General features: G+C 48.9%; 2 protein-coding genes across 2 annotated transcripts; both read left to right on the top strand.

Annotated features, from left to right (window-relative positions):
- The first annotated feature begins 3,210 nt into the window (after nt 1–3,210).
- On the top strand, nt 3,211–3,803 carry LOC133251982 (glycine cleavage system H protein, mitochondrial-like). The gene has a single exon (XM_061424751.1). It carries the CDS (start codon nt 3,226–3,228, stop codon nt 3,679–3,681), a length of 456 nt encoding a protein of 151 aa, XP_061280735.1. The 5' UTR covers nt 3,211–3,225; the 3' UTR covers nt 3,682–3,803.
- Nucleotides 3,804–10,404: 6,601 nt separating this feature from the next.
- Nucleotides 10,405–13,866, top strand: CLEC4G (C-type lectin domain family 4 member G). The gene is made up of 9 exons (XM_061422340.1): nt 10,405–10,508; nt 11,073–11,174; nt 11,477–11,530; nt 11,717–11,779; nt 11,931–12,035; nt 12,368–12,457; nt 12,672–12,820; nt 12,943–13,058; nt 13,317–13,866. Exons 1-9 carry the CDS (start codon nt 10,454–10,456, stop codon nt 13,453–13,455), a joined length of 873 nt encoding a protein of 290 aa, XP_061278324.1. The 5' UTR covers nt 10,405–10,453; the 3' UTR covers nt 13,456–13,866.
- Nucleotides 13,867–26,525: the final 12,659 nt, after the last annotated feature.

Raw genomic sequence — 26,525 nt, 5'->3', positions numbered from 1 at the left:
AGTTGGATAACATCACTGACTTAAGGACATGAGTTTGAGCAAACTGCGGGAGACAGTGAAGGACAGGGAAGCCTGGTGTGCTTCAGTCCATGGAATTGCAAAGAGTTGGACAGAACTTAGTGATTGAATAACAACAAAAAACATAACTGAAATGCAAAGAGATTTGTGCAGTGTATGAGAAGGTGCTGTGAACATGTCAATAGTGGTCTGTGAAGTTTTGTGCTGGAGATTTCTTGCTGAATGTTGTTCCATAGTCAGGTAGATCAGTTGAAATTGATATCAATCAAATCAATACATTCACTGAGAATAATCAATGTTATACCACATGAGAGATAGCCAATACACTCAAAGTATTCAGGTCAAGTGTTGAAAATAATTTGCACCAGCTTGATTATGTTAATCACTTTGATGTTTGGGTTCCACATAAGTTAACGGGGGAAAAACTTTCTTCACTGTATTTCCATATGCAATTCTCTACTGAAACATAACAAAAATGTTTCATTGTTTTAAATGACAGTAGAATTTTAAAAAGTATATATATTTATTTTTGACTATGCTGAGTCTTCATTGTGGGACACAGGCTTCTTACTGCCATGGCTTCTCTTGTGGCAGATCATGGGCTCTAGGGCTTCAGTACTTGCAGCACGGGGGCTCAGTAGTTGTGGTACATGGGTTTAGTTGCTCCATGGCATGTGAGATCTTCCCAGACCAGGGATCGAGCCCATTTCCCCTGCATGGGCAAGTGGATTCTTAACCACCGGATGACCAGGGAAGTCTGAAACCACTCCATTTTTCAAACAAATTGTGATAGGCGATGAAAAGTGGATACTGTGTGATAATCAATAATGTGGAATGGAATAGATTTGGGGGCAAGTGAAATGAACTACTATCAATTACAGCAAAGGCCAGTCTTCATCCAAAGAAGGTGAGGACGTGTATATGGTGGGATTGGAAGGGAGTCCTTTATATGAGCTCCTTTTGGAAAACCAAACGATGAATTCCAACAACTACTTCTCCCAACTAGACCAACTGAAAGCAGCATTCCATGAAAAGCATCAGGAATTAGTCAACAGAAAACCCATAATCTTCCATCAGGATAACACAAGACCACATGTTTCTTTGATGACCAGGCAAAAACTATAAGTGCTTGACCAGGAATTTCTGATTCATCTGCCGTATTTGCCAGACATTGAACCTTCAGATGTCCATTTAGTTCAATCTTTACAAAACTTTCTTAATGGAAAATTTTCAATTCCCTGGAAGACTGTAAAAGGCACCTGGAACAGTTCTTTGCCAAAAAAGATAAGTTTTGGGAAGATGGAATTATGAAGTTGCCTGAAAATGGCCGAAGGTAGTGAAACAAACTGTGATTATGATGTTCAATAAAGTTCTTGGTAAAAATATAAAACTATGTCTTTTAGCTTTACTTTTTAAACTGAATGAACTTTTTGGCCAACCCAATACATCTTGTAAAGGGTATATTTGGGATTTAAACCCAGGAAGTTTGACTCAACTAGTAAATAACACCATGTCTTTAAACCAAAAATAGTAGAAAGAACAAAACAGAACCTATTTTTTAGAATCAGACTAGCTAAGGTAAGCCTGGAATGTAGAATCAGACTAGCCCATGGGGTATATCTAAGGTAAGCCTGGAATGGACCAGAAATGGATATAAAAGTACAACAAAAATAGAACAGCAATTAAAATAATTTTTTTAAAACCCCACTGTGTGTGCTTATATGGTAATATACTGAGAGATCTGGGGAAAACAGCCTCTTAAGGAAACATGACCCAAATAAAAGTTGAATTTCTGAAAATGTAGTTTGGGGACTTCCCTGGTGGTCCAGTGGTTAAGAATCCACCTCCCAAGGCAGGGGACTTCTGTTTGATTTCTGGTCTGGGAAGTAAGGTCCCACATGCCCAGGAGCAACTGCTGAGCCCTCACTCCACAACTAGAGAGTCTGTGTGCTGCAATAAGAGATCCCACATGACACGATGAAGATCCCTGTGCCACAACTAAGAACAGACACAGGCAAATAAATAATAAATAGATAAAAAATAGACAAATAATAGATTAAAATAGTTTATTAATCATTCTTTTGTCTTCTCGATATTTTGACTAAGAAATCCTTTCTACCTGGATATTTCCCCCAACATTTTGCTTTTCAAATATTTAGATTTAGATCCAGCTGAGCTGGGGTTTGCTGTCTTATTTGCCATGACTTGGCCTTCCACAGGGCATGGTACACGGTAGGCACTCAAATATTTGTTAAAGGAATTCACGAGAGGCCAGAGAAGGCAGTCATTAAATACCTATTCAAAGAGTTTGGGTGAAGCTTAAGATAATGAGTTCCTGGGATGGTGGATATGGGTCTGTATCTCAGCCCACACGTCCCTTGGTGAGAGTGAGTGCAAAGAGACAGCTTTGGCTTCTGGGTACCTGGATCCAGAAGGCTGCCCATCTCATTGGTCAACCCATAGAGACTGGTCTTCAATAGCGCCACTGCGTGGTTTGGAAAGGAACTGCAAAAGTGAGCTGAAAAAGTCCCAGTCTCCATTGGGGGTGGAAGCCTTTCTGCTCAGTCTCCTCCCCTTTGGTTTTTAGGGTCACTAAACAAATCTGGAGAAGGCAATGGCACCCCACTCCAGTACTCTTGCCTGGAAAATCCCATGGATGGAGGAGCCTGGTAGGCTGCAGTCCATGGGGTCGCTAAGAGTCGGGCACGACTGAGCGACTTCACTTTCACTTTTCACTTTCATGCTTTGGAGAAGGAAATGGAAACCCACTCCAGTGTTCTTGCCTGGAGAATCCCAGGGACGGGGGAGCCTGGTGGGCTGTTGTCTATGGGGTCGCACAGAGTCGGACACGACTGAAGTGACTTAGCAGCAGCAGCAAACAAATCTAGTGGAGGTGATGGAATTCCAGTTGAGCTATTTCAAATCCTGAAAGATGATGCTGTGAAAGTACTGCACTCAATATGCCAGCATATTTGGAAAACTCAGCAGTGGCCACAGGACTGGAAAAGGTCAGTTTTCTTTCCAATCCCAAAGAAAGGCAATGCCAAAGAATGCTCAAACTACCACACAATTGCACTCATTTCTCACGTTAGTAATGCTCAAAATTCTCCAAGCCAGGCTTCAGAAATACATGAACCGGTTCCGCCCCGCCCCCGCCGGCCGGGGTGCTCTAGGTGCCGCGCGGAGACCCTCTGCACCCCTGCGAACATGGCGCTGCGCGCGGTGCGGAGCAGGCGGGCCGCGGTCGGCAGCCTGCGCGCCATCTCGGCACCCAGCGCGCCCTGCTCGCCGCGGCCCTGGGGACTGCGAGCGGGTGCCGTCCGGGAGCTGCGCACCGGCCCTGCTCTGCGGTCGGTGCGGAAATTCACAGAAAAACACGAATGGGTAACAACAGAAAATGGTGTCGGAACAGTGGGAATCAGCAATTTTGCACAGGCAGCTTTGGGAGATGTTGTTTACTGTAGTCTGCCTGAAGTTGGGACAAAGTTGAACAAACAAGAGGAGTTTGGTGCTTTGGAAAGTGTGAAAGCTGCTAGTGAACTCTATTCTCCTCTATCAGGAGAAGTAACTGAAATTAATAAAGCTCTAGCAGAAAATCCAGGACTTGTCAACAAGTCTTGTTACGAAGATGGTTGGCTGATCAAGATGACATTTCAGAACTAGATGAACTAATGAGTGAAGAAGCATATGAGAAATACATAAAATCTATTGAGGAGTGAAACTGGAACCCCTAAATAAACTACTTTGAAACAACAACAACGACAAAAAAAAAAAAAAGAAATACATGAACCATGAACTTCCAGATGTTCAAGCTGGTTTTGGAAAAGGCAGAGCAACCAGAGATCAAATTGCCAACATCTGCTAGATCATCGAAAAAGCAACAGAGTTCCAGAAAAACATCTATTTCTGCTTTATTGACTATGCCAAAGCCTTTGACTATGTGGATCACAATAAACTGTGGGAAATTCTGAAAGAGATGGGAATACCAGACCACCTGACCTGCTTATTGAGAAACCTATATGCAGATCAGGAAGCAACAGTTAGGACTAGACATGGAACAACAGACTGGTTCCAAATAGGAAAAGGAGTACATCAAGGCTGTATATTCTCACCCTGCTTATTTAACTTATATGCAAAGTACATCATGAGAAACGCTGGACTGGAAGAAGCGCAAACTGGAATCGAGATTGCCGGGAGAATATCAATAACCTCAGATATGCAGATGACACCACCCTTATGGCAGAAAGTGAAGAGGAACTAAAAAGCCTCTTGATGAAAGTGAAAGAGGAGAGTGAAAAAGTTGGTTTAAAGCTCAACATTCAGAAAACTAAGATCATGGCATCTGGTCCCATCACTTCATGGGAAATAAATGGGGAAACTGTCAGACCTTATTTTTGGGGCTCCAAAATCACTGCAGATGGTGACTGCAGCCATGAAATTAAAAGATGCTTACTCCTTGGAAGGAAAGTTATGACCAACCTAGATAGCATATTAAAAAGCAGAGACATTAATTTGTCAACAAAAGTCCGTCTAGTCAAGGCTATGGTTTTTCCAGTGGTCATGTATGGATGTGAGAGTTGGACTGTAAAGAAAGCTGAGCACCGAAGAATTGATGCTTTTGAACTGTGGCTTTGGAGAAGACTCTTGAGAGTTCCTTGGACTGCAAGGAGATCCAACCAGTCCATTCTAAAGGAGATCAGCCCTGGATGTTCATTGGAAGGACTGATGCTAAAGCTGAAACTCCAAATGTCTGGCCACTGCATGCGAGGAGTTGACTCATTGGAAAAGACCCTGATGCTGGGAGGGATTGGGGGCAGGAGGAGAAGGGGACGACAGAGGATGAGATGGCTGGATGGCATTACTGACTCGATGGACATGAGTTTGAGTAAACTCCAGGAGCTGGTGATGAACAGGGAGGCCTGGCGTGCTGCGATTCATGGGGTTGCAAAGAGTTGGATACGACTGAGCAACTGAACTGAACTGAACTGAACTGAAAGATTCTTGGACAATTCAAGAGAAAGGAGGGGAAAATCTGAGCTTGAGAATTAGGAAAGTAGGAAAGTCATTGATTAGAAAATGAAATTAATTTATGGAACATTTTGTTCTAGTAATGTAGTAATTGTAATTCTTAGTTTCATGTGTGACTTCTATGAGGGCAGAAATTGCAGCTGCTTCTTTTTGACATCTACAGCTCCTTGGTCTGGCACTTAGGAGGTGTTAAATGAATGTTTGTTAAATAAATGAGAGTAAATAGCGAAGATTTTGCACCTGCTATTCCCTTGGGTTGCAATGTGCTTCCTCTAATATGTTGAGGCTATTCTCTTGTTTCTTTTGGATCTGTGCTTAAATGTTTCCCCTGCCTTCCTTCCTTCTTTCCTTGCATCTTTCCTCCCTTCCTAACTCTTTCCTCTCTCTCTCTTTCTGGCTTAGTTGAAATACTGTTCACATACCATACAATTCACTCTTGCGATGCAATGGCTTTTATTATATTCACACCATCATGCATCCATCGCCATAACCAACGTAAGAACTTTTCATAATCCCTAAAAATAAGACCCACACTCTATAACCATCACCCTCCACTTTGCCCCCAATCACTCCTAGCCTCTGTTATTGTTTAGTTGCTAAGTCATGTCTGACTCTTTCTGACCCCATGGACTGTAGCCCACCCGGCTCCTCTGTCCATGGGATTTCTCAGGCAAGAATACTGGAATGGGTTGCCATTTCATTTGTCAGGAGATCTTCCCAACCCAGGGATCGAACCTGAGTCTCCTGCATTGACAGGTGCATTCATTACCACTGAACGACCTGGGAAGCCCCACTCCTAGCCTTAGGCAACTGCCAATCTATTTTTGCCTCTATTTTTTCTGGATATTTCTTACATGTGGAGTCATATAATATATGGTCTTTTATATCTGGCTTCTTTCCTTTAGCATAATGTTTTTGAAGTTCACCCATATCATAGCATGTATTAAGATTTCATTCTTTTTATGGCTGTGGCATTTCATTGTTTAAATGTACCCCAGGACAGTTGGCTTAGTTCCACTTTTTGGTTACTATGAATCATGCCGCTATGATCATTCAGTGTGACAGTTTTTATGTGGATGTATCTTTTCATATTTCTTGGAAACTGCTGGGTCACATGGTAATACTATGTTTCACTGACGTAAGAACTGTCAAACCACTTTCCAAAGAAATGTTGCATTTTCAGAAGACCCTTTCCTGACTGTCTTAAAACAGCTGCCCCAAATCATGCACTATCTGCTTACCCTACTTCATTTTCCCTTCATTCCTTGGTGGAATAGTATAGAATAGTGTATATGCTTACTGCTCTGCAACACTACAATATATGGCACATATTCATTTGCTGTCTATGCAAGATAAATCACCCTACTTCTTGGGGCTTAAAACTGACTTGTTACTTTTCACAATTCCACGGGTTTAGGGGGTGACTCCTTTGCTGGTCTTGCCTAGAATCAGTTGGGTTGTTGCCCTGGGGTGACAGGTGAACTGGCCGGACAAGCCAAGAGGATTTTTCTCGCTGGAGGCCATGGGGACTGCCTTCCCCTCCACGCGGCCTCTCATTCTCACCCAGTAAAGTCAGAATCTCTAACCAGGAGACCCGCAGCACGCCAGGAGCACGCGGGTGGAAGCCGCAAAAACGCACGGGCGCCCCTGGACTCACGTGGTGGCGCTTCTGCACACCCATTGGTCAAAGCACGTCGCGTGGGCGTTCTAGATTCTGACTGAGAGGAAATCGATTCCACTGGAGGGGAGGAGTAACGAAGTCACAATGCAGGGTTTTGTGTAGGAAAGCTGTGAGATTTGGTCCGGATGTTTCAGTCTTGCACAGTAACTAAGAGAATTGGCTGTGTTGCAGGAGGAACATGGCTTTGGATTAGGGCACAGACGCGTTTTGGCTAAATCCTGGGTGAACTACCTTTCCTGTCTGAACTTGTGATTCCTTCCTGTGAAGTAGAAGCAATCCAGTTTTTTTTTTTTTTTTTTTTTAATTCACTTATTTTGGCCGTGCTGGGTCTTCTTTGCTGTGTGTACTTTCTCTAGCTGTGACAAGTGGGGGTTACTCTCTCCTTGTGGAGCAGGGACTCAATAGTTGTGGTCCACCGGCCTAGTAGTTGCCCAGCACGTGGGATCTTCCCAGACCAGGACTTGAACTCGTGTCTCCTGGGTTGGCAGGTGGATTCCTTACCACTTGAGCCATCACAGAAGACCCAGCAATCCAGTCTTATAATCACTCTGATAATCCTCCTTTTAGTTATCACCAAGAATGCTTTCAAATTGTGGTGCTGGAGAAGACTCTTGCAGGGTGCCTTGGGCTGCAAGAAGATCAAACCAGTCAGTGCTAAAGGAAATCAACCCTGAATATTTATTGAAAGGACTGATGCTGAAGCTGAAACTCTGATACTTTGGCCACCTGATACAAAGAGCTGACTCCTTGGAAAAGACTTTGATGCTGAGAAAGATTGAAGGCAAAAGGAGAAGGGCGCAGCAGTCGCTAAGATGGTTAGGTAGTATCACAGACTCAATGGACATGAATTTGAGCAAACTCTGGGGCATAATGGGGAACAGAGAAGCCTGGTGTGCTGCAATCCATGGGGGTCTCAAAGAGTCGGATACGACTTTGCCACTACACAACAAAAACAAGAAAACAGGTTAAAATCAACATTTCTAAGACTCTTTCTCTCCCTGAATATGGGTAACCCATTTAACTAGAGTTTTCAGTTGATCTTGGATGGCCAGTTATAGAAAGATTATAATAACAGTATCAACAGCAAAAATAAAAGCAGCTGCCTCTTATGGAACCCTGCCAGGCTGAACGTGTTACTCTGCAGGTTTCTTGAAACAGCCAGGGAGTCTTTGGGTCACCCCAGAAGCAGAGCCTAAGGATTAGAGGACTTGTAGTTTACCTGGGAGGTGGTTCTAGAATCCCCTGGAGGAATGTGAGGATAGGAGAGGGAAGGGAAAATGCTTGTATAGGATGTGCTCAGGTGCAGGTACTGCTGTGGGCACCTGGGGCTGAATCTCACTGGGGACCTTTGGGAGTTGGTGCAGAACACACGACTCCAAGTTACACTAACGAGTGTCTTCCTTTAAAAAAAATCTTGTCTTTCCATTTTATTTGATCGTGTAATTCTCTCTCATTCCTGCCTGAGACAAGGTGAGAGAATAGGAATCAGATAACAATTTTAAACAGAAAGTGGATAAGGTTTGTTATTTCTGAGGGTTGTTGAGAGGTTGTGAGAAGGTGGAGTGTGTGAACGCATCTATGCTGCTGCTGCTGCTGCTAAGTGGCTTCAGTCGTGTCTGACTCTGTGTGACCCCATAGACGGCAGCCCACCAGGCTCCCCCGTCCCTGGGATTCTCCAGGCAAGAACACTGGAGTGGGTTGCCATTTCCTTCTCCAATGCATGAAAGTGAAAAGTGAAAGTGAAATCGCTCAGTCGTGCCCGACTCTTAGTGACCCCATGGACTGCAGCCTACGGGGCTCCTCCGTCCATGGGATTTTCCAGGCAAGAGTACTGAAGTGGGGTGCCATTGCCTTCTCCGAAATGCATCTATAAGGGGGGCTAAAATGCAGGAAGTGCTCCTTACCAAAAAAAAAATTTTTTTTCCTTTTCAGCGAAGCCCACCCAGGCCACATTACGTGCTGGTCACTGCTCCAGACTGGCACTCCAGGGCTCCTTGTCCAACTTGATTGTTCTTCCTTTTCTTTTGTAATACTTGTGATTTTTTGTTTATTTCATATTTTATTTTTAAATACTTTTAAAATTTTATAGTGGAGTACAGTTGATTCACAATGTTATGTTAGTTTCAGTCTTACAGAAAAGTGATTCAGTTATACATGTACATAAATGTATTCTTTCACAAATTCTTTCCCCAGTTAGGTTGTTACAGAGTTCCCTGTGGTGCACAGTAGGTCTTGTTGGTTCACCATGTTAAATATAGCAGTGTGTAAATAATCACAAATTCCCTAACTATCCCTTCCCCCACCCTTCCATTCTGGTAACCATAAGCTTGCTCTTTAAGACTATGAAGCCTGTTCCTGTCTTTGCTGTGGGGGGCTGTCCTGTGCATCGTAGGATGTTGAGCCCCATCTTTGGCCTCCATTCACTAGATGCCAGGAGCACCCCCACCAATTGTGACAACCACAAATGTCTCCTGACTTTGGTCCATATCAGTGGGGGAGATGAATAGCTTGGAGTTTAGAGCCACTATACTATTCAGCTTATCTTTTGATTATGTTCATTGTTGGCTGTTCCCACATCCTGAAAGTGAAAAGTGAAAGTCGCTCAGTTGTGTCCAACTCTTTGAGACCCCATGGACTGTCCATGGAATTCTCCAGGCCAGAATACTGGAGTGGGTAGCCTTTTCCCTTCTCAAGGGGATCTTCCCCACCCAGGAATTGAACCCAGGTCTCCCGAATTGCAGGTGGATTCTTTACCAACTGAGCTATCAGGGAAGCTCCTACTGGAATGCTAACTCCAAGGGAAAAGGAATTTGCTTCTTCGGGGCATTGACGTAGCTTCAGCTCCTTGGCACGTGGTAGGCATCCAATATTAGTTGAAAGAATGAGTGACATTTGGAGGGTTTTGTGCCTGGGGATGGTGTCAAGGCTTGCCACATATTACTTCATTTCTTTATCACAGCATTCCTTGGAGGGAGGCCTTGTCATTGTCCCCCTTTACACAGAGGAGAAAAACAGGCTTCTAGAAGTTGCATATGGATACCCTATACATACACACCCAATCGTAGAGTCCAGAAGCTTAGCTGACTGCCCCTCAACAATCAGCAATGTTCTCCCTTCTGGCCAAAGAGGACTGAATGAAGCTCAGGTCAGATGCAACTTCTAGCTGGCACATGCAGCAGAGCTGAAAAGGGATGAGCAGCTGGCACAGGGTGGGGTAGAGTGGGGGGCACACCTGAAGGGGCTTTCTCAGGGACCAGAAGGGAGTGGCCTTGAACTTGACTGGGTTCAACCTGTCTCTCTCTGAAGGAAGATTGGTGCCAGACCTATAAGAGATGTAGAATGGGCTGGAAAGCAAAGCCCCAGCAGACTCTGGGGAGTGTCGCTGGAGTGTGTACTTGGTGATGGTCCAGCCGGGATGAGCAGCCTGGAGATGCTGCTGCTGCAACCAGGCCCACACGCACGCACGCACACACTTCACTCTCCAGCCCTCCCTCCCCACTTCTACCCCTCCACCCCCTCCAACTCCCCACTTCCCCTCCCCACCCCTCCCTTACTCCAGCCTAGCCCAGCCCAGCCCAGAAAGGGTCCATCTCTGTGATTGGTCGGTGGTTCTCGGTACCAGGAATTGAGACCAGGAAGATGGGAAGGAAGGAAGAGGGTGGGTAGGCTGGGGGGAGGGATGGGACTACTTTTGTATCTACTCCCAGAGCTAGGCGCCTGCTCACCATGGACACTGCTGGGTACAGCAAGTGGGACGGCAGGCTGGAAGAGGTCCCTGGAGGTATGAGCAACGGGGCTGCCTCAGAGGTCCCCTTGGGTCCCTCTCTGGCCAGTGGTTTGGGGTTTGATGGGGAAGGGAGGGGCTTCCCAGGTGGCAGTAGTGGTAAAGAACCCCCCTGCCAATGCAGGAGACATAAGAGACGTGGGTTCATTCCATCCCTAGGGTGGGAAGATCCCCCAGACGAGGGCATGGCAACCCACTCCAGTATTCTTGTCTGGAGAATCCCGTGGACAGAGGAGCCTGACGAGCTACCATCCATAGGGTTGCAAAGAGTCAGACAAGAGTGAAGCGATTTGGCACACACGTATGCACACGTGGGGGAAGGGAGATGCTCAGCCACGAGAGAGCTTTTGTAGTGGGTGCAGGAAAGACACCACCCATCCTAGAGTCAGCTGGACCTGGTTTCAAATTCCAACTCTGCCGCTTAGGGGCTGTGTGACCACAGGCAACTTATTGCACCTCTCTGAATCTCAGTTACCTGGGAGAAACCCAAGTGACTGGGGCTCAGTCCTGGGAGCCCAAGGATCCAGGGAAGAGCTCAGGAGTCCGTCTGTGTTATCCCAGGGCACTTGGGACGCTGGGGACGGAGACCCCTTTTCCTGCTCTTCGCTCTCGTGGTCATCACAGTCCTGTGGGCCCTCATTCTCAGCGTCCTGTTTTCCAAGGGTGAGTGACTGGACGATGGGAGATGGCGTGTGCACCGCCCCCCTCACCCCCACCCCCACCCTCACCCCACCCTCACCCCGCAGAGAACATAGACGTTTTCTGCGCCCCAGGGCTCACCAGCCAGATCCGGAGCCTCTGCCTGGTCTGAGTGCGAGCACCCACATGTGCGAGTCTGTGCCCCGTGCATGTGCCTGTCCGCCCATGCTGCACGTCCGTCCGCCCCCTGCTGTGCACCCCATGACCCGGGTCCCCGCACTCCCAGGGGCCGAGGGGAGAGTTTTCGAGTCCTCCTCTCTCCGCAGCGTCCACCGAGCGCGGGGCGCTGCTTGACCTCCAAGACCGGCTGAGCGCAAACGGTACGGAGAGAACAGAGGCTCTTGCCAAAGTTCGGGGGCAGAGGGGTCTCGGACCCGGGTGTCGGAGTAGTGGGCGGGAGCGCGGGGATCCCACGGTCCGTGGGGCTGGCCCTGGAGTTGGGTGGGGTCCTGGGAGTCCCCGAGGATGACCTGGCGTGCGTGCGTGCGGGCGTGGAATCGTTCCAGCCTCCAAACAGACGGCGGTGCTGGGTATCTTGGAGGAGGAGGTCCGAGCGTGCAATAGCTGCTGTGAGTGAGATGGTGGTGGTGGGCGGGGGGCGAGGGGGCGGGACTTGTGGCCGGGATTGGAGGAGGCGAGTGGGAGCGGGGGCTCGCGGCGCGTAGGGGCTGGGCGGGCTGACCCAGGTGTCCCGCTCCCATCACCTCACCCCCTCCCCAGGCCTGAGGACGCAGGCACAGCTGCAGACAGTCAGCAAGGAGCTTACAGAGGCAAGGTCGAAGTTGTTGCAGCAGGAGAGTGCCCTGAAAGAACTGAGCGAGCGCGGTGAGGGCGGGACCATCCCTAACCCCTCACCCCTGCTGTTACCCGAACCTTGATTCACTCTGGACCCTTCTGTGCACCCCCCCCTACACACCTAACCTGTGATCTTGACCATTGACCCAAATAGTGTCCCCCATCCTGACCCTGACCTGTGGACTCTAACCTTAACTGCAAGTCCTAACCCTAAGTATAACGGGCACCCTACCCAGCTCTAACAGTCCTTGACAGTAATGTCATTCGTCACCTTGGCACTGACCACGGACGTGGATGCTGACCTTAACTAATCATGATCTTACCCTTGATCCTGACCCTAGCTATAATCTTCTCCCTCTCAGTGACCCAGAACCTGGCTGAAGCGGGGAGGGACCGTGAGAACATTCGCACTGAGCTCTTCCGGGCACTGGAGCAAGCCCGGCTTGGGAACAGTGAGCAAGCAGGGAGGGCGGCAAGGGGAGAGGATCAGTGGACTCTGCCCGGGGTTCCCTGATCCGCCTGGCCCCGCCCTTTGACCTTGGCCTGGTCTCGGAGGTTCCAATCCTGGGCCCGGGATGGGGGGGTTGTCCAACATCCCCCTCTCCAATCCACTTCGTCTGCTCCACTTGGGAGCAAATCACCTCTTTGACCCTCGCCACCCTGCAGGCTCCTGCAAGGAGTGCCCCGAGTCGTGGCTGCCGTTCCAGGGTTCCTGTTACTTCTTCTCCACGCTGCGGGCCACGTGGGTGGAGGCACAGCAGCACTGCGAGCGCTCCGGCGCGCACCTGGTGATAGTCGGAGGCCTGGAAGAGCAGGTGCGAAGCCCCGGCTGCCTGGGAGCAGGGAGAGCGCTGAGTTTACCCGAGGGGGCGTGGCCCGGGGTCGTAGGGGGCGGGGCGGGACGGATGCCGCCGGCTCAGTTTTCCCCACTGCCTAGGGTTTCCTGAGTCGGAATACGCGTGGCCGGGGTTATTGGCTGGGCCTCAGGGCCGTGCGCAAGGTGCGCAGGATCCAGGGCTACCAGTGGGTGGACGGAGTCGCGCTCAGCTTCAGGTGAGAGAAGGGACCTGGGGAGGCTGACCGTTCGGATCCTAGAGGAAATGCTTCGGCCAGGTCATAGGGTCTCCTTAGGGCTGGGCGGGCCAGACCCCAGGAACTGACTAGGGTTAAATTCTGGGCTGAGAAAGTTATACACCAAGGTGCATACTCAGGTTAATTCTCAGGATGTGAGATCCAAGTACTAAACAGGCTAGAACTCGGAAAGTCCTAGCTTTTCAGCAACACCCCCTCTCCCCTGCCAAACCACTGCAGCCACTGGAATCGGGGGGAGCCCAACGACTCTATGGGGCGCGAGGATTGTATCATGATGCTCCGCACGGGGATGTGGAACGACGCGCCATGTGACAACGAGAACGACAACTGGATCTGTGAGAAGAGGCTCAGCTGCTGACCTTGTCCCTGGCCCAGAGCCGCGCCCACTGGCACTTGTCCCATCGCCTGAGCCGCTCACCTTCCTGGCTCCGCCCACCACCGTAAATCCCTTCCCCACCCAACTCTAGCAAGAACCATGGTGCCACCCACAGTCCAAGCCAGTAACTGCACGGGGAGACTTTAGCTCCAACCTCGCTGCAACCCCTCGCCCATGGACCTCACCAAGTCTGCTCCCGCTCCAAAATCTGAGTTCCTTGGACCCGTGATCTGACCCCCATCTCCCTCCCTAACCAAGGCCCCGCAACTCAGGGATGGAGCTGTTTGATTTACTTGCTTTTTTACCCCAGGTGAGCTGCCTCAAAGATAGGGGATTTTGTGAACCTTCTTGGCAGCCCCAGGGAGCATCAATAAATGAGAAAATGAATCTTGGCTCCTGCCTCTGATCTAAGCTTTATCTCAGAGACTCTGATGTAATTCATGTGAGTGACCCTGACCTCAGGGGCCCGTGTGCATGCATGTGTGTCTGACTCCCACTTCATGAACTGTGGCCCGCCAGGTTCCTGTCATGGGATTTCCCAGGCAATATACTGGAATGGGTTGCCATCTCCTGCTTCAGGAAATCTTCCCGACCCAGGGATTGAACCCACATCTCCTGTGTCTCCTGTATTGGCAGGCGGATTCTTTACCACTAGAGCCACCTGGGAAGCCTCCAGGGCCTGATGATTCCCCTCCCCCCACACCTGAAACCCAGTGTGTAAGCTGCATTGGGCCAGGGGGGTTGTAGAGCCCTGGGAACACAGGAATAAGCCAGACCCTGTCCCTACGCTCTGGGACAATGTGACCGGTGACTAGATTGAGGAATACATGGAGGAGTCTCCTGTGTCCCCAGAAGAGGGACTCTGCTGAGATGCTGCCGTGCTGGCCCAGTTCCCTGAGGACACTGTCACCCTGTTGAGATTATAGGTAGCCTGACACAGGCCCTGACACAGAGATGGGAGAGGGGCAGCTCGGATCTGATGAGCAGACTCCTTCTGTCTCAGGCACCCCAGGTCCTGTGGGGAGTTCAGGAAATATATCCAGAAAAGATGGACTTTGGAAGAACAATGGGATTTCAACTCTGGCAATGGAGCTGGGAAGGGAGGGCTTTGCAGATAGAGGGTGTTGCTGAGCCCATTTCGAGGTTGGGGGAATGTGAGGAGCACACAGCCTGAATTTATCAACTGGGGACTTTTTATCTGAATTTACCCAGCACTCCTGTCCCGGGGACCTGGAGGCTCTCCCAGGTTTTCCAGTGGAGACAAGTCCAACTGTGCAACTGAGGGGAGTGACAGGCTAGCAGCATTTAGTTCAGTGCAAAGCTGAGTCCAGAACTAAGCTGCCCAGCCCTGAGAGCATCCACTGAACAGGAAGAGGAGGGATCAGCACCGAAACTCCCTGACCAGGGGGAATCTTTCATTGTTGTAACCAGGAACCCCCTCAACCTGTCTCTGAATCCTCTAAACTGCAGCCCAGAGCAAGGCACTGACCTTGCCCAGGAGCTGTCTGAACTTCTGGACAGATATCGTACCTAGTGGACTGTTGGTCAGACTGATGGATTTCCGGATAGTCAGCTAGGGAGAGTGTATGAGCGTCCTACTGCTGCTGTAACAAATGTCCACCAGCTTGGTGGCTTGAAACAATATACAGCTATTTTACACTTGTGGAGGTCAAAATTAGTTTCACTGGGATGAAATCAAGGTCACCAGGATCAGGGTCCCTCCAGAAACTCCATATGACCCAGCAATTTCACTTCTGGGTAGATAATCAAAGGAATTGAAAGTGGGTTCTTTAAAAAAATTTTGGCTGGACTAGGTCTTCGTTGCTGCACACAGGCTTTCTCTAGTTACAGTGCATAGGCTTCTTATTGGGGTGGCTTCTCTTGTTGCAGAGAACAGGCTCTAGGGCTCACAGGCTTCAGTAGTCATGGTGCAAGGGCTCAATTGCTCCACAGCCTGTAGAATCTTCCCAGACCAGGGATTGAACCCATGTCTCCTGTATTGGCAGTCAGATTCTTAATCACTGAACCACCGGCAAAGTCCTGAAAGCAGGCTCTTGAAAAGATATTTGCATACCCATGTTTATGGCAGCATTATTCACAATAGCCAACCGGTAGAAGCAACCCAAGTGTGCACCAATGGATGAATGGATAAACCAAACAAGCTCATCCATACAATGGAATATTATTCAGCATTGAAAAGGGAAGGAAATTCTGACACATACTATAACAGTATGCTGTGTGAAATAAACCACTCACAAAGGACAAGTACTGCTGCTTAATGGATACAGAGTTTCAGTTTTGCAGGAGAAACAATTCTGAAGATCTGTTACAGAACAATGTGAATATACTTTTTTTGGCAGCACTGGGGATCTTAGGTCCTCTAACCACAGAGGCCTAACTACCAGCCCGCCAGGGAAGTCCCCAGTGTGAATATACTTAACACTCCTGAAGTGTCCACTTAAAAATGGTTAATGTGGTATGATTACAAGGAAAGAAGAAATGTTTGGATGGAGGTAGCTCTTTTTCATCACAAAATATATTCATCCTACATATAATACATTTCATAAAATTTTATGAAACATTTCATAATGTTTTTAATAAAACGCTGAAAAATGTAAAAAATAGTGGTTAACATGGTGAATTTCATCTTATGTGTATTTCTCCACTATTTCAAAATTTTTATTTTCACTTTATTTATTTTTTTTTCCACCAAGCTGCCCACCTTGTAGGATCCTAGTTCCCCAATCAGGGATTGAACTCATGCTCCCTGCAATGGAAATGAGAAATCCCAACCACTGGACCACCAGGGAATTACCCCCAATTTTTATTTTAAATGCACTTATTCGCAAGTTAACAAGTTTTGAGGACTGTATACAACTGTGTAGCCACCACTGTATTGCATATATAGAACATCTCCATCAGCCCCTAAAATTCCTTCTTGTCCCTTCCCTGTCAGTCCTCATCCTCTTCCTTCCCCTAGGCCACCAGGACCTGCTTTCCATCAGTATTGACTAGATTTGTCTTTCCTCAAATGCCATATAAACTGAGTCATACAGTGTAGAGTGCTGTAATTTGTTTCTTTTTTTTAAAAAAATATTTATTTATTTTTGGCTTCAACGGGTCTTAGTTAGGCTTGGTGTTGGGACTCTAGTTGCAGCTCATAGGCTCAGATGCCCTGAAGCATGTGGGGTCTTAGTTCCCTGACCAGGGATTGAACCCACATCCTCTGCATTGCATGCTAGATTCTTAGCCACTGGACCACCAGGGAAATCCCTGAAGTTTGTTTCTTTTCATTGCAGATCATTTAACTATTGGCTGGCTGGACTGCCTTCTGTGTATCCAGTCACCTGTTGACAGATGTTTGGCTTGTTTCCAATATGAGACTATGAATGAAGCTGCTATGAACAATGTTTTTATGGATTTAAGTTTTCACTTCTCCTGGGCAAATACCTGGGAGTAGGTCAGATAGGTGAGGATTAACTTTATAAGAAATTGCCAAACAGTTTTCCAAAGTGGTTGCACCATTTCTGCACCCCCAATGCTCAGCAATGTCTCAAGCCTGCGGTAGCTGGAAGAGGGGTATTTTTTTAAAGATATATTTATTTGATTTTTGGTTGTGCTGGGTCTTCATTGCTGCACACAGGCTTCTCTAGTTGCGGCAAGCAGGGGCTACTCTTCATTGAGGTGCTTGGACTTCTCATTGCAGAGCACAGGGTCTAGGGTGTGCGGGCTTCAGTACTTGTGGTTCCCAGGCTCTAGAGCACAGGCTCAGTAGTTGTGGCGCACAGGGGCTTAGTTGCCTCGAAGCATGTGGAGGATCTTCTTGAACCAGACATCAAACCCGTGTCCCCTGCACTTTGCAGGTGATTTCTTAACCATTGGACCACCAGGGAAGCCTGAGGGTACTTTTGACCCAACAGAGTCTTCAGCAGTTCTAGAATCAGGTGGAGGGGCTTATCTAGAGAAAAGCAGGAGGGCCGGAAGTGAGGGTGGAAACTGAAGCTGATATTGTGGGAAGGCAGGAAGCATGGGTTGACACGTGCCTGATAACACGTGTTTTCACAGGAAGATGAGACTGGGGGGCTGGGAAGCAGGCAGTGGGGGAGGGGGTCTCTGCTATTTGGAATGGCACTCACCCACTCACCCAGAGACAGATAGAAGGGTGGTTACTGCACCACAAAGGGAGGTCTTCTGGGGATGACAATAGATGGTGCTTCAGCAGACCAAGGAGGAGGTTGGCCCCAGAGAGAAGCTGGAGAGAGGAGAGATGATGGAAGAGCAAGTCTCCGTGAACAAGGAGCAATTTCATTCATTAATTTAATGCAATCATTTTCTCACCCAGAAACATTTCTTGTGCACTTATAATACATCAGGCACTGGAGTTACAGTGGAAAACAAGAGGTCAGCAGCAAGGGACATGAAGGAATCTAAAAAATCTTAGGCTGAGCAGAAGCAGCCACCCACAAAATATCAATAGTATAGACTCTATGAATCCATTTATATGAAGCTCTAGAAGAGGCAGATAATCAAGCAAATTGAGACAATGTTGATTGTAGAATCTAAGGATGGGTTTTCATTCTAAAACTCAAGCTTTCTGTATGCTTAGAAATGGTCATAATGAAATGTTGGGGTTCAGGCTGTGGCTGCTGCCTTCCTGGGGCTCACAGTCTGGCCAGGAGAGGAGGAGATGGTGAGGCGAGATAGAAGGTGGTGAGTCCACATGGGGAGATTGGAGGTGGAACATTCTGGAAACACAGTCCCCTGCTCCTTGCCCTTCTAGCCTAAGGATGCGTTAGGGCTTGTGGTGGGAAGCAGGGGGTTCAGGGCAGAAGAGAACCCTTGTGGCCACCTTCTTATCCTTTCCCAGTAGGTGTCCCTACCAACGACCCCTGTGCAACCACATGACTCACTGTCCAGGGCTGAGTCAGCAAGTCAGAGGTGACCTTGCAGCCCAGCCAGAGCTTCCTGCATGGAACAGCCCTATCCATCACCCCCCTTTCCAAGGAAGTGACCTTGGGACAGAATAGCCTGTCCTTTCCAATCTCACTCCCTGAAATTCCAGGAAACCCCCAGGAATCCCTGGGGCATCTTACCAGATTGGCTGGGGTGTCCGGGGAAGCCCCCAGGCTAGGACAGAACACACGCTCCTCTGGCCCCCTTGGCAGCCCCTTGCCCATCCACCTCACCTTGCCCCATGCCCAACTCTTGCCTCTCCTATGTCCCCACACCCACTCACAGATGGCTCAAATGGATGGATTTCCCAGACACAGGCAGAAAGGCCACACTGCTTGCCTCTCAGTCGCAGGGTGAGCCTACGCACGTGACACTGCCTCCCCGAGCCTCAGTTTTTGCATCTGTCAAGTGGGAACAATAATAAAAACCCTCATCTCCTTGGGTACTCTGGTCGGTACATCCCCAAAGATGTCCCCATTCTAGTCTCTGAAACTTCTGAATAAGGAACCTTACAGAGTGAAGGGGACTTTGAGGTGAGATTAAGATCTGAAGTTGGGGAGATGATCGTGGATGACCCAGATGGGCCCAGTGTCATCACAAGAGCCTTTATAAGAGGAAAGCAGGAGCATCAGTGGGGCTTCTCAGGTGGCTCAGTAGGTAAGGAATCTGCCTGCCAATGCAGGAGTCCCAGGAGACGCAGGTTTGATGCCTGGGTCAGGAAGATCTCCTGGAGGAGGAAATGGAAACCCTCTCCAGTATTCTTGTCTGGAGAATCCCATGCACAGAGGAGTCTGTTGAGCTACAGTCCACGGGGTCAGAAAGAGTCGGACATGACTGAGAACAGCAGGAGGATCAGAGTTAGAGAAGGAGATGTGACCACCAAGGCAGAGTCAGAGAATGTGGAAAGCTGCTGCACTGTTTGGTTCACAGATGGAGGGATGGACCACAAGCCGAGGAATGTGGTGGGTGGGTGGGGCGCTCTAGAGGCTGGAAAAGGTTAAGAGGATGGATTCTTTCTAGAACATCAAAAAGGCAGGACTTCCCTAGTGGTTCAGTGTTTAGGACTCTGTGCTTCCACTGCAGAGGGGCCACGGGTTCCATCCTTGGCAGGGGGCGGTGGAGGGGGGGAGTGTGGGGGTGGGTGCTATGGGGACTAAGATCCCACAGGCCCCACCACGTGGCCAAAAGAAGGAGGGCCTTTCTGTGAGTGCCTTGATTTTAGCCAGTGAGACCTGTGTTAGGCTCTGACCTCCAGAACTGCACAATAATACATGTTGTTTAAAACCAAGTGGTTTACAGTAATTCCTCACAGTAGTCATAAGAAACTCGTGCAGAGGCAATGCCTGTAAAGCACCCACTGTGTGCCTAGCCTTGAGCCACATGCTGGGGACACTGTGGTGACAACAGGCAGAGCACCTCTCCTCCTGGAACTCCTGTTCCAACAGGGCACCATGCAAGGAACAAGCAAAGGAACAAGCAAACCAGACTCATTCACATGTTTCGGGGCAGGGGTGTTGTTGTTCACTCACTGAGTCATATCCAAATCTTCGAAATCCCATGGACTGTAGCCCACCAGTCTCCCCTGTCCTTCACTATCTCTTGGAGTTTGCTCAAACTCATGTTCATTGAATCAGTGATGTCATCCAACCAGCTCATCCTCTGTTGTCTCCTTTTCCTCTTGCATGAAATCTTTCTATCAGGGTCTTTTGCAATGAGTTGGCTCTTCGCATCAGGTGGGCAAAGTATTGGAGCTTCAGCTTCAGGATCAGTGTTCCAGTGAATATCCAGGGTTGATTTCCTTTAGGATTGACTGGTTTGATCTCCCTGCAGTCCAAGGGACTCTCAAGAGTCTTCTCCATTACCAGAGTTCGAAAGCATCAATTCTGCAGCGCTCAGTCTTTTTTATGGTTCAACTCTCACGTCTCTACAAGACTAAAAGGCCATTGAAGGGCTGAGAGGCTAGGGACCAGTGTAGCCGGGACCACTTCCCTCGGAGAGCAGAGACCTGAAGGATGAGGAACGACCAGCCCAAAGGGCTCAAAAACCAGAAAAGCGTGCTGGTGTGGCTGGAGCTGAACACAGTGGGAGCGGTGCCAGCCGCACAGGGTCCTGCTGGCTGTGGGGAGTTTGCTCTAAGAGCCTTTGCGCTTTGAGTGTGCGTGTTGGGGAGGGGAGCTATTAATAATGGGAGATACGCAACAGCAACATGTTTCAGGAAATAACGCCAACAGGGCTCCCATTTATGGCGGACTTCTCTCTATGCGGCAGAAGACACCTTTTTTTTTTTTACTGCGCAGGACTTAGGCACACGAAAACCTACGTGGGGGCATTGTCCGTATTCCCACTTTACAGATGAAGAAACTCAGGTCCGCAGGGAAGGGTGTGGAGCTAGGACTCCAAGGCCTTCTCTCAGCAGCTGTGGGTTGTGGGGAGGCACCTAGGGGTAGGGCGCAGTGACCAGATGTATCCAGCAGAGGGCAACACTCCTACAGACAGATCTAGGGAACCAGCCTGCCGAGCCTCCAGATGGAGTGGAAAGAACTCACCATGCTAGACAAGGTTCCTAAGGGCCTGGGGGCCTGGGGACCTAGATTTCTGGGTTCCTGAAAGTCAGGATGAGGGTTGTGGAATCCTGGATCTCCTAAAGGCAAGGGGCCTGGGTCCCTGATGATAGAGGCTGGGGTTTTCTGTTTTCTCAGCTGCCTAGAGATTTCTGTATCTCTAGGCAGCTGGGCTACTTCACTTTCACGCATTGGAGAAGAAAATGGCAGCCCACTCCAGTATTCTTGCCTGAAGAATCCCAGGGACAGGGGAGCCTGGTGGGTTGCTGTCTATGGGGTCGCACAGAGTCGGACACGATTGAAGTGACTTAGCAGCAGCAGCAGCAGCAGGCAGCTGGGAACTATCTGTTGTCTGGTCTGGTCCCCACACAATTCCCATCCTCTCTGAGAACCATGGGCAATGTCCCAGAGCAATCCCTGAATCTCCCAGTACAAGCCCTGGAATGCTCTCAGGATTCCCAGGATGGGCTGACTCAGCCCCCTGGTCCCAGGGAGTGTGCTGGGGCCTGGAGGGGCTGAAGGGAGTAGGCCTGGGGCCTGGGAGTCTCTCCAGAAGGAAGAATGTGGACAAATCAAGCTCTGTGTCCCCCTCACCCTGAGCTCCTCTCCAACCCTTCCCTACCCTCCCAACAACATAAAAAAACAAACCCAGCTCCAGACTCCGAGGCTCCAGGAGATAAAAATGCAGAGCCAGCCCCTCCCCATGCCACTCAGGCCTGCCCTCTTCCTGCTGACCTGTTTCCCGCCCCCCACCCCCGGATAAGGAGGAGCTACATGGCTGTGAGCTCAGGGCCCCTCCAGGAAGGGTGCCTAGGTTTCATCCTCAAAAAGCTCTGGATCCCAGGAGAGCTCATGTATTGCAGATGGACTGGTGTAAGAGGGATACAGGGGCCTCAGAGGAGGCCGCCTACCTGACCTCTGCAGGCAGGGAGGCTCCTTGCAAACAGTCACTGCAGGCCAGCTTGACGCCCTAGGAGTAGGAGCTGCCAGTGCAAAGGCCCTGAAGTGTAAGTGTGTGCCTAGGGAGTAGGGGTGGGGAGAGATGGGGCTAGAGCAGGTTAAAGCCCTTGAACTCCAGGCAGGGGAGCATGGGGAGAGGTGGCTGGAAGCAGGGGGAAGATATGGTCATGTGGCTGCCAGAAGCGGGGCTGCTGCCATTTTCTAGGGGGTAGGATGGTGATCAGAGTTGAGGTCATGGAAGAGGAGAGACCCTGAAGGGGAAAATGGCAACCCACTCCAGTATTCTTGCTGGGATGATCCCATGGACAGAGAGGCCTGGTGGGCTGCAGTCCATGGGGTCACAAAGAGTAGAACACAACTGAAGCGACCAAGCACACATGCACGCCCACAAGAGGAGAGACAGATGATGAAAAGATAAGGAATGTGGATGATGGGGGTGGGGAGGAGCAGGTGATGGTGGGCAATGTTGTGCTCAGCCCAGGGCAGGGGCGGCATCTGGGCTCACTCTGCTCATCACACCAGCTGACTTGATTTGCTCCAAAACACCCTACACCATCCAGCCCAGGGGATCCCCAGGCGTGGGCAGAAGGGGAAGATGGCAGTTTCACAGGGCTGTGTGGGCTCTTCTTTGGCCTTTTCACATGCTGTTCCCTCTACTGGGAACCCCTCCCCCATCCATGAAGCTGGGGATTCTTATTTCCTTCAGGGGTCCCAGCCCAACCATTACCCACTCTGAGAGCCTTCCTGGATCACTATTTAAACAGCTCCGGGGTTTCCCTGGTGGTTCAGTGGTAGAGAATCCACCTGACAACAGAGGAGACATGGGTTTGATCCCTGGTCCAGGAAGATCTCACACGCCATGGAGCAAATAAGCCACAACTATTGAGTCTGTGCTCTAGAGCCTGGGAGTGGAAAGTACTGAGCCCACATGCTGCAGCTCTGAAGCCCTTGCGCTCTGAAGCCCCTGCTCTTCAACTAGAGAAGCCACCGCAATGAGAAGCATGCCCCACAGCTACAGAGTAGCTTCCATTTGCCGCAACTGGAGAAAAGCCTGCACAGCAATGAAGACCCAGTACTGTCAAAAATAAGTACATAAATAAAATTATAATAAATAAATAAACAGCTCCTCTGACACCCCTCCTCCTGTCTCCTTTATGACTCTTCCTGGCCTTCATCACCCTCTGACATTTGTCTGTCTCCCCTGCTAGAATGTCAGCTTCAAGGGCATAGACATTTGTCCAGTTTGTTCATGACATCAGTCCTAAGGGCCCCATTATGGTGTCCAGCATCTCACTGAGTGAATAAATGAGTGAATGAATGAATGAATGAATGAGTGCATGACAGCAATGAAATAAAAATTCACATTTTAGGGCAAAACAAGACAAATTTAAACATAAAACTTTTCCTCTGCTCTTTGGCCTCCTCCCTTGTTCTCTTGTGTGCATCAGGCACCTGCATTATGTGTGAACCAGACCCCCGCAAAGGTAGAAATAACCTGCTTCACCATAAAGATCAATTTTCTCCTCCTGCACCAGTCCCCGTAAATCCTTAGACGGCGACATCCCTTCCGCAGTCTGAAAGGGGTCATGATGACCACTCGCCCTGTAGGCACAGACACCTCCAGGGAACTTTATGTACGATGCCAATAAATCATTTTGCTTCAAGGTAGAGATGGATGCAGAACAGACTGGTCAGATGACCTGGGGTGAACCTGGGCTGTACCTAATGGATAATACTTTATCCATTACATGGATGATGTATCCATTACATGGTTAATGTACCTAATGGATAAATACTTAAATACCTAAGTATTTAGCTTAAATACTTACTTATGGGAGATCCAACCAGTCCATCCTAAAGGAGATCAGTCCTGGGTATTCATTGGAAGGACTGATGTTGAAGCTGAAACTCCAATACTTTGGCCACCTGATGTGAAGAGCTGACTTATTTGAAAAGACCCTGATGCTGGGAAAGATTGAGGGCAGGAGGAGAAGGGGATGACAGAGGATGAGATGGCTGGATGGCATCACCGACTCAACGGACATGGGTTTGGGTGGACTCCGGGAGTTGGTGATGGGCAGGGAGGCCTGGCGTGTTGCGGTTCATGGGGTCGCAAAGAGTTGGACACGACTGAGTGGCTGAACTGGACTGAACTGACTTACTTATGACCGTATTAATGCCACTAGCTACACGACTTGTAGTCTCCCTATTTTACCAGGTTGTTTCTTGCATTACCAAATGTGTAATCAAGCCTCAGGTAAATTTAAACATGATTAGATGACTTGAAAGACTTGATTAAATGTACAGTCCTATAAGATCAATGACTGTAACAGTGTAACTCTAGGTAGGGGAAGAAGCAACAAGAGGGAACAATTTCCTGGACCATAACAGGCTCGTAGGACAGGTGGTGCAGGGGCTTTTGGCTGCTGTTTGTCTGGTCTTTTTAAAAATATTTTTAAGGAGTTTCCTTGGTGGTTCAGTGGTAAAGAATCCATCTGCCAATGCAGGAGACACAGGTTCGATCCCTGATCTGGGAAGATCCCACATGCCGCAGAGCAGCTAAGCCTGTGCACCACAACTATTGAACCTGTGCTCTAGGGCCCAGGAGCCACAACTGCTGAGTCTTTGAGTCACAACCATTGAAACCTACACAGCCACACTCCACAAGAGAAGCCACTGCATTGAGAGGCTTGTGCGCCGCAATGACAGAGTAGCCCCCAATCTCTGCAACTAGAGGGAAGTCCATGCAGCAACAAAGACCCAACACAGCCAAAAGTAAAGAAAATTATTTTTAACTCTTTTTAAAATTTATTGTTGTGTCATGTGGGCTCAGTAGTTGCAGTGAGCAGGGTTAGTTGCCCCATGGCATGTGAAATCTTAGTTCCCAGACCAGGGATTGAACCCGTGTCCCCTGTATTGCCAAGTGGAGTCTTAACCACTGGACCACGAGGGAAGTCCCTTTTGGCCACTGTTGACAGTCCACTAATAGCACATGGAGTGGCTCTATCATGAAATCCTTGCCTGACCTGTGTGTGTGTGCTTAGTTGCTTCAGTTGTATCTGACTCTTTGCAACCCCATGGACTGTAGGCCACCAGGCTCCTCTGTCCGTGGGGATTATCCAGGCAAGAATACTGGAGTGGGTTGCCATGCCCTCCTCCAGGGGATCTTCCTGCAGACCCCGGGATGAACATTTCTAGCGCCATGGGACAAACTGGTCACAAAATACCTCCCGAACTCGGTCAAAATTGAGACCAAAAGGGAGGGGATTGTAAAACAAAGAATGTTGCACATTCTTGATTCTACAAGAAGCAAGTCATTAGCCACTGCAATCGCTGACCTATGGCAAGAAACCCAGAGTGAAAATCAGAACGAGACACTTTGTGCTCTGGGAAAATTGACAGAACTGGCCTTCAGATAGTTAGACAGTTCAGGAGACAATGTTATGAACTCAGTTCCTTGTATTTGCCCATCCTCAGGGAAGCACTAAAACCATTAAGGAAGATACCTGTTTCTTGTGAATAGCAGCAACCTTCTATCAAGATGAGTGCTCAAATATGAAATGGGGGAAAAATATGTATAACCGAGTCATTGTGCTGTACAGCAGAATCAACACAACATTGTAAATCAACTACACTTCAATGAAAGTTTTTTTTTAAAGGTGAGGGACTTCCCTGGTGGTCCAGTAGTTAAGATTCCAGGCTTCTAATGCAGGGGTTGGAGAAGGCAGTGGCACCCTACTCCAGTACTCTTGCCTGGAAAATCCCATGGATGGAGGAGCCTGGTAGGCTGCAGTCCATGGGGTTGCTAAGAGTCAGATATGACTGAGCGACTTCACTTTCACTTTTCACTTTCATGCATTGGAGAAGGAAATGGCAACCCACTCCAGTGTTCTTGCCTGGAGAATCCCAGGGACAGGGGAGCTGGTGGGCTGCCGTCCATGGGGTCGCACAGAGTCGGACACGACTGAAGTGACTTAGCAGTAGCAGCAATGCAGGGTTGCAAGTTTGATCCCTGGTCGGGGAACTAAGATGCCACACACCACATGGCATGACCAAAAGTAAAAATTAAAAAAAAAATTTTTAAAGATGAATGCTCAATTGTATGAACCCCTCTTCTCCCAAATCACATCTATACCAGCGTCCCCCTTTATTTCTTTCGAACAGCCCTCAGAGATGAGAGACTGTCTCCTGGGTTATCATCCTCAGGTTGGCTCTAATCAAATTTTCCATTTCTTTCTTAGATTGATTGTTCATGAGTGTTTTCATCGCATGAACAAATGATTCACAAGGGATGCACAGGGCTGAACAGAGAGATGGTGGAAGTAGAAAGGATGGGGAGTGATTTAAGCCAGATGTTGGTACAGAGGTGGAGGGAGAGGTCCTGAGGGTAAACTGAGCCCTGCAGCGGGGAGGAGGGCTGAGACTCGCAGAAGGGCTGCTGCGGAAAGGCCTGCTTCTGTCCATCAAACCCTCTATTGAAACAGTTCTGCAGAAGCCCAGCAGAGGGCGCGCGCGCGCATGTGTATGTGTTGTGTGTGTGTGGTTTGGTGGTGTCCTGTGGTCTGTATCTTTGTGTGT

The sequence above is a fragment of the Bos javanicus genome, chromosome 7 (assembly GCF_032452875.1).
Source record: "Bos javanicus breed banteng chromosome 7, ARS-OSU_banteng_1.0, whole genome shotgun sequence".
Taxonomy (NCBI): Eukaryota; Metazoa; Chordata; class Mammalia; order Artiodactyla; family Bovidae; genus Bos; species Bos javanicus.
Note: the sequence above shows the minus strand (reverse complement) of the source record. Positions and strands in the feature narration are given on the sequence as shown.